Source organism: Bombina bombina, chromosome 2 (assembly GCF_027579735.1).
Source record: "Bombina bombina isolate aBomBom1 chromosome 2, aBomBom1.pri, whole genome shotgun sequence".
In the NCBI taxonomy this organism is placed as follows: Eukaryota; Metazoa; Chordata; class Amphibia; order Anura; family Bombinatoridae; genus Bombina; species Bombina bombina.
Genome location: NC_069500.1, coordinates 310,789,459 through 310,797,764, shown reverse-complemented (window position 1 = coordinate 310,797,764; position 8,306 = coordinate 310,789,459). Strand labels below are relative to the sequence as shown.

Genomic DNA, 8,306 nt, shown 5'->3' with positions numbered 1-8,306 from the left:
TAGGCTTTCGAGCCTATACAGCTTGGAGTAAGACAACATGCATAAAGAGGATGATGTGGTCAAAAACATAATTTATGCTTACCTGATAAATTCCTTTCTCCTGTAGTGTAGTCAGTCCACGGGTCATCATTACTTCTGGGATATTAACTCCTCCCCAACAGGAAGTGCAAGAGGATCACCCAAGCAGAGCTGCTATATAGCTCCTCCCCTCTACGTCACACCCAGTCATTCGACCGAGAACCAAACGAGAAAGGAGAAACTATAGGGTGCAGTGGTGACTGGAGTATAATTTAAAAATTTAGACCTGCCATAAAAAACAGGGCGGGCCGTGGACTGACTACACTACAGGAGAAAGGAATTTATCAGGTAAGCATAAATTATGTTTTCTCCTGTTAAGTGTAGTCAGTCCACGGGTCATCATTACTTCTGGGATACCAATACCAAAGCTAAAGTACACGGATGACGGGAGGGACAGGCAGGATCTTTATACGGAAGGGACCACTGCCTGAAGAACCTTTCTCCCAAAAACAGCCTCCGAAGAAGCAAAAGTGTCAAATTTGTAAAATTTGGAAAAAGTATGAAGAGAAGACCAAGTTGCAGCCTTGCAAATCTGTTCAACAGATGCCTCATTCTTAAAGGCCCAAGTGGAAGCCACAGCTCTAGTAGAATGAGCTGTAATTCTTTCAGGAGGCTGCTGTCCAGCAGTCTCATAGGCTAAACGTATTATGCTACGAAGCCAAAAAGAGAGAGAGGTAGCAGAAGCTTTTTGACCTCTCCTCTGTCCAGAATAAACGACAAACAGGGAAGAAGTTTGGCGAAAATCTTTAGTTGCCTGTAAATAAAATTTCAGGGCACGGACTACATCTAGATTGTGCAGAAGTCGTTCCTTCTTTGAAGAAGGGTTAGGACACAATGATGGAACAACAATCTCTTGATTGATATTCTTGTTAGTGACAACCTTAGGTAAGAACCCAGGTTTAGTACGCAGAACTACCTTATCTGAATGAAAAATCAGATACGGAGAATCACAATGTAAGGCTGATAACTCAGAGACTCTACGAGCCGAGGAAATAGCCATTAAAAACAGAACTTTCCAAGATAACAATTTAATATCAATGGAATGAAGGGGTTCAAACGGAACACCCTGTAAAACGTTAAGAACTAAATTTAAGCTCCATGGTGGAGCAACAGTTTTAAACACAGGCTTAATCCTGGCCAAAGCCTGGCAAAAAGCCTGAACGTCTGGAACTTCTGACAGACGTTTGTGTAAAAGAACGGACAGAGCTGAGATCTGTCCCTTTAAGGAACTAGCAGATAAACCCTTTTCTAAACCCTCTTGTAGAAAAGACAATATCCTAGGAATCCTAACCTTACTCCATGAGTAACTATTGGATTCGCACCCATGTAAGTATTTACGCCATATTTTATGGTAAATCTTTCTGGTAACAGGTTTCCTAGCCTGTATTAAGGTATCAATTACTGACTCCGAAAATCCACGCTTTGATAAAATCAAGCGTTCAATCTCCAAGCAGTCAGCTTCAGAGAAATTAGATTTTGATGTTTGAAAGGACCCTGAATTAGAAGGTCCTGTCTCAGAGGCAGAGACCAAGGTGGACAGGATGACATGTCCACTAGATCTGCATACCAGGTCCTGCGTGGCCACGCAGGCGCTATTAGAATCACCGATGCTCTCTCCTGTTTGATCCTGGCAATCAATCGAGGAAGCATCGGGAAGGGTGGAAACACATAGGCCATCCCGAAGGTCCAAGGTGCTGTCAAAGCATCTACCAGGACCGCTCCCGGGTCGCTGGACCTGGACCCGTAACAAGGAAGCTTGGCGTTCTGGCGAGACGTCATGAGATCTATCTCTGGTTTGCCCCAAAGTCAAAGTATTTGGGCAAAGACCTCCGGATGAAGTTCCCACTCCCCCGGATGAAAAGTCTGACGACTTAGGAAATCCGCCTCCCAGTTCTCCACTCCAGGAATGTGGATCGCTGACAGGTGGCAAGAGTGAGACTCTGCCCAGCGAATTATCTTTGATATTTCCATCATCGCTAGGGAGCTTCTTGTCCCTCCTTGATGGTTGATGTAAGCTACAGTCGTGATGTTGTCCGACTGAAACCTGATGAACCCCCGAGTTGTTAACTGAGGCCAAGCCAGAAGGGCATTGAGAACTGCTCTCAATTTCAGAATGTTTATTGGAAGGAGACTCTCCTCCTGAGTCCATGATCCCTGAGCCTTCAGGGAATTCCAGACAGCGCCCCAACCTAGTAGGCTGGCGTCTGTTGTTACTCTCCAAGCAGTCCCGAAATTCCTCGCGGTCTTAGTACCGCCAGAAGAGCGCCCAGAACCTTTGTGAAGATTCTTGGAGCCGTAGCCAATCCGAATGGAAGAGCTACAAACTGGTAATGCCTGTCTAGGAAGGCAAACCTTAGATACCGGTAATGATCTTTGTGAATCGGTACGTGAAGGTAAGCGTCCTTTAAATCCACTGTGGTCATGTACTGACCCTTTTGGATCATGGGTAAGATTGTCCGAATAGTTTCCATTTTGAACGATGGAACTCTTAGGAATTTGTTTAAGATCTTTAAATCCAAGATTGGTCTGAAGGTTCCTTCTTTCTTGGGAACCACAAACAGATTTGAGTAAAACCCCTGTCCGTGCTCCGACCGCGGAACCGGGTGGATCACTCCCATTAGCAAAAGATCTTGTACACAGCGTAGAAACGCCTCTTTCTTTATTTGGTTTGTTGACAACCTTGAAAGATGAAATCTCCCTTTTGGGGGAGAGATTTTGAAGTCCAGAAGATATCCCTGAGATATGATCTCTAACGCCCAGGGATCCTGGACATCTCTTGCCCAAGCCTGGGCGAAGAGAGAAAGTCTGCCCCCCACTAGATCCGTTCCCGGATCGGGGGCCCTCAATTCATGCTGTCTTAGGGGCAGCAGCAGGTTTTCTGGCCTGCTTGCCCTTGTTCCAGGACTGGTTAGGTTTCCAGCCTTGTCTGTAGCGAGCAACAGCTCCTTCCTGTTTTGGTGCAGAGGAAGTTGATGCTGCTCCTGCCTTGAAGTTACGAAAGGCACGAAAATTAGACTGTCTAGCCCTAGGTTTGGCTCTGTCTTGAGGCAGGGCATGGCCTTTACCTCCTGTAATGTCAGCGATAATTTCTTTCAAACCGGGCCCGAATAAGGTCTGCCCTTTGAAAGGAATGTTAAGTAATTTAGATTTATAAGTAACATCAGCTGACCAGGATTTTAGCCACAGTGCTCTACGTGCCTGAATGGCGAATCCGGAATTCTTAGCCGTAAGTTTAGTTAAATGTACTACGGCATCTGAAATAAATGAATTAGCTAGCTTAAGGGTTTTAAGCTTATTTGAAATCTCATCTATAGTTATTGAGTCAAGAGTCTCTTCCAGAGACTCTGACCAAAATGCGGCCGCAGCCGTGACAGACGCAATACATGCAAGGGGTTGCAATATAAAACCTTGTTGAACAAACATTTTCTTAAGGTAACCCTCTAATTTTTTTATCCATTGGATCTGAAAAGGCACAGCTATCCTCCACCGGGATAGTGGTACGCTTAGCCAGAGTAGAAACCGCTCCCTCCACCTTAGGGACCATCTGCCATAAGTCCCGTGTGGTGGCGTCTATTGGAAACATTTTTTTAAATACAGGAGGGGGGAAAAGGGTACACCGGGCCTATCCCACTCCTTAGTAATTATCTCTGTAAGCCTCTTAGGTATAGGAAATACGTCAGTACTCGCTGGTACTGCATAGTATCTATCCAGCCTACATAATTTCTCTGGGATTGCAACGGTGTTACAATCATTCAGAGCCGCTAATACCTCCCCTAGCAGTACACGGAGGTTTTCTAGTTTAAACTTAAAATTTGAAATGTCTGAATCCACTCTATTTGGATCAGATCCGTCACCTGCAGATTGAAGCTCTCCGTCCTCATGTTCTGCAAATTGTGACGCAGTATCTGACATGGCCCTAATATTATTCACCACAGTCCTCTCACACATCCTATCTATTAGTTGGGTGCAAGAGAATGACTGGGTGTGACGTAGAGGGGAGGAGCTATATAGCAGCTCTGCTTGGGTGATCCTCTTGCACTTCCTGTTGGGGAGGAGTTAATATCCCAGAAGTAATGATGACCCGTGGACTGACTACACTTAACAGGAGAAATACTCATTTGCCTAATAATTATGCACTCCCTGTACATATACATACATATATATATACACACACATATACACACACACACATATACATATATATATATATATATATATATATATATACACATACATATATATATATATATATATATATACACATACATACATATATATATATATATATATATATATATATATATATATATATATATATATATATATATATATATATATATGAGCCCTTGTAACTTTTTGTGCAATTTTTTTAAAAATAATTTTTATAGTTTTTTTTATGAGTGTACCTGTACTTTGTAATGTATTTTTTGTGTGTTTTGTGACACTTTTTAGTTTTGCAAAACAGGTAACCAGCGCTCTGAAGTTGTGGTAATCATTCTGCGCTCAAGTGATTGCATTTAACTTTTAACTCGTAATACCAGTGGTAAGCCCAATAAGTGCAAAACCCTGCAATAAACACCTTATCGCTTGTGCTCCACTCGTAATCTAGCCATAAAGAAATGCTAGGAAGGATGATATATTCAAAACAATGTGCCTGAGAATATTATGCAGATATATTTTTATAATAGTTGTTTAAATATTAAGGACCAGATTACATTATTCTTGAAAGCGATATTTGCGCTCCACTGAGTAATACCAGCGCACACTAATGTGTGCTGGTATTACAAGTTGACAGCAATGTAAACGCGAGCTTGCGTTCGCATTGCTGGGAGCATTGTGCTCACAAGAGGGCTCTTCCAAAGGCCCCAATAGGAGCCTCGTTCTGATGCAGTCATGCACAGCACAGAACCAAAGTGCAGCGAAGGGGGTAAGTCGAGCAGCAATGGCAGCAAATTGTAAATATATGTGCTTATATAAATCTATATTTATGTGTTAATATGTGTATATACACATATTAACACAAATATATGTATATAAGTATATACATATATATATATTTACTAGGAACACACAGTTCCCATAGACTGCAATGTAAAGGCACCTTTTTTTTTTCCTAACACCTCACACCTGCCGACTTTAGCCCCCAAAAACTGACTGGTGTAGTAATTTTATAAGAAAAAATTAAAATGCTACAAATTTTAAATTTTTTAATAAAATACACACCGCTGTATTTTGGGATCATTTGGGACACATTTATAAAATTAACCAGAGATCTGATCACTTGTAATGGCTGATTATTTATCACGTACATGGGCAAATTTGCCAGTTTATGGGTGTGCGATAAATTAGCGCTCCACTTGTAATCTAGCCCTAAATAAATGTTAGTATCCATAAAACAATCATAACCTAGGTTTCCTTCTCCGCTGAGGTTGCTTAGAATTAGAGACAGTTAAAAATAGGTCACTAGAGAGTGCAGCCAGTGAATGTGCAAACTATATTAGTGTTTAATTGCAAAACAGGATTACAGGAGAAAGGGGAAAAAGTATATTGCTACATTTTTAACGTTTTATTTTACAATCTCAATGTCATGTCTTACTTATTCCTTAGATAAACATGGTTTTGCATAAATTTTCAGGATTATTTATTTATTTGAAAGAATTACCTGAAATTCTTGACATGGTCTTCTACACCAGCAAGGCGGATAGTGTGCTGCAAAGCGTTCAGATACGTCAAGGCCTGTGTCGAAGATCCCCAGTTCACATCTGAAGAAATTAATTTGATTTATAAACATTTATTTCAGCATTTAAAATATTGTTTCTGCTAATAAATCATGAACTTAGTGTTGTACAATTGTTTTACACCTGTGATGACAGCACACTTTTCTAGGGTGAAAACGGAAAGTCATCGGTTCCACACCAAACAAACAATGATCCAACTTAGGGATGGGGAAAAAGCCAGTAAATCAGTTTAATTTTATTATACCTGTCTATAAAGAATCCCACTTTGGCATATAAAATGTATATACTACTGGCTGCTTCCAGGGTACTGGGGCCATTGCGCTCCCCCCCCACCCATTATTTTTTGCTAGTGTGGAGATCAAAAATAGGAATGTCAACAATTTCCTTTATGTTGGGATTAATTATATATTGGTAGTTTTTGCTTTCAAGCTAATATCCGACATCAAGTAATATAACATAGTGCTAGGTTAGGAATAACTTTTACCAATATATTTTTACAGACAGCAATGCAGACTTCAGTACATGATACCTGACCGATACTATACAGTTTCCTTCAATCACAACTACACTTCTAAGGCATAGCACTTACTAGAATACCATTACATGTTAATCACACTTCAGTTTCTTTATCAGTCTCCAAAATCTAACTACATCACGCACAGCCATTTTAGACAGGATTATCTGGTTTCCCCCTAAACAAATACCATTATCACTGGATCTTTAATATTTCAGGATAGCACTACACTGCAATAAATAAATAAATCTTACCACAGCAGTAAACATACTGTGACAAATTACCATCTGCTTTCAGATTTGCAAATTTAATTGGACTTGCATTTGTCTTTATTGCTTAAGGAAGTTAAACAAAAGCTTGCAATGGCTATTTTTGGATTCAAAACTAAATGTAAAAGCAACACAGGAAAGACCAAGACAGGAAAAAATCAGGAACTAATGGAGCTTTGTGTAAACTACCCAGATTTCTGACACTAGGCAGTTCTGAGAGCATCCTGGCAAGAAATGATTCCTCAAGCAAATGTTACAATAATTTGTGTTATATTACATGTGAGGCTCACAGTGGATACCAGACACCTTTTAAAGTGCTTAAACAGTTTTTTTTCATTATGAGACAAAAGTATCAAAAACAGAATTTATGCTTACCTGATAAATTACTTTCACCAACGGTGTGTCCGGTCCACGGCGTCATCCTTACTTGTGGGAATATCTCTTCCCCAACAGGAAATGGCAAAGAGTCCCAGCAAAGCTGGCCATATAGTCCCTCCTAGGCTCCGCCCACCCCAGTCATTCGACCGACGGACAGGAGGAAAAAATAGGAGAAACCATAGGGTGTCGTGGTGACTGTAGTTAGAGAAAATAATTAATCGGACCTGATTAAAAAACCAGGGCGGGCCGTGGACCGGACACACCGTTGGAGAAAGTAATTTATCAGGTAAGCATAAATTCTGTTTTCTCCAACATTGGTGTGTCCGGTCCACGGCGTCATCCTTACTTGTGGGAACCAATACCAAAGCTTTAGGACACGGATGAAGGGAGGGAGCAAATCAGGTTACCTAAACGGAAGGCACCACAGCTTGCAAAACCTTTCTCCCAAAAATAGCCTCCGAAGAAGCAAAAGTATCAAATTTGTAAAATTTGGCAAAAGTGTGCAGTGAAGACCAAGTCGCTGCCTTACATATCTGATCAACAGAAGCCTCGTTCTTGAAGGCCCATGTGGAAGCTACAGCCCTAGTGGAGTGAGCTGTGATTCTTTCAGGAGGCTGCCGTCCGGCAGTCTCATAAGCCAATCGGATGATGCTTTTAAGCCAAAAGGAAAGAGAGGTAGAAGTTGCTTTTTGACCTCTCCTTTTACCAGAATAGAAGACAAACAGAGAAGAAGTTTGTCTGAACTCTTTTGTAGCTTCTAAGTAGAATTTTAGAGCACGGACTACATCTAAATTGTGTAGCAAACGTTCCTTCTTTGAAACTGGATTCGGACACAAAGAAGGTGCAACTATCTCCTGATTAATATTTTTGTTGGAAACAACCTTTGGTAGAAAACCAGGCTTAGTACGCAGAACAACCTTATCTGAATGGAACACCAGATAGGGTGGTGTACACTGTAGAGCAGATAACTCAGAAACTCTTCTAGCAGAAGAAATAGCAACCAAAAACAAAACTTTCCAAGATAACAACTTAATATCTATGGAATGTAAAGGTTCAAACGGAACCCCTTGAAGAACTGAAAGAACTAGATTTAAACTCCAGGGAGGAGTCAAAGGTCTGTAAACAGGCTGAATCCTAACCAAAGCCTGAACAAATGCTTGAACATCTGGCACAACTGCCAGTCGTTTGTGTAGTAGGACAGATAAAGCAGAAATCTGTCCCTTTAGAGAACTCGCAGATAATCCTTTATCCAAACCTTCTTGTAGAAAGGAAAGAATCCTAGGAATCGTTATCTTATTCCATGGGAATCCCATGGATTCACACCAGCAG

At 41.0% G+C, this 8,306-nt stretch overlaps 1 protein-coding gene across 2 annotated transcripts in view; it reads right to left on the bottom strand.

Moving 5' to 3' along the window:
- SLC12A2 (solute carrier family 12 member 2) overlaps positions 1-8,306 on the bottom strand; it is a 368,917-nt gene that overhangs the window by 127,241 nt on the left and 233,370 nt on the right. For both annotated transcript variants that reach the window (XM_053701642.1, XM_053701641.1), the window contains one exon: positions 5,741-5,840. In XM_053701642.1, the coding sequence (XP_053557617.1) occupies positions 5,741-5,840 (100 nt within the window). The remainder of the gene's footprint in view (positions 1-5,740; positions 5,841-8,306) is intronic.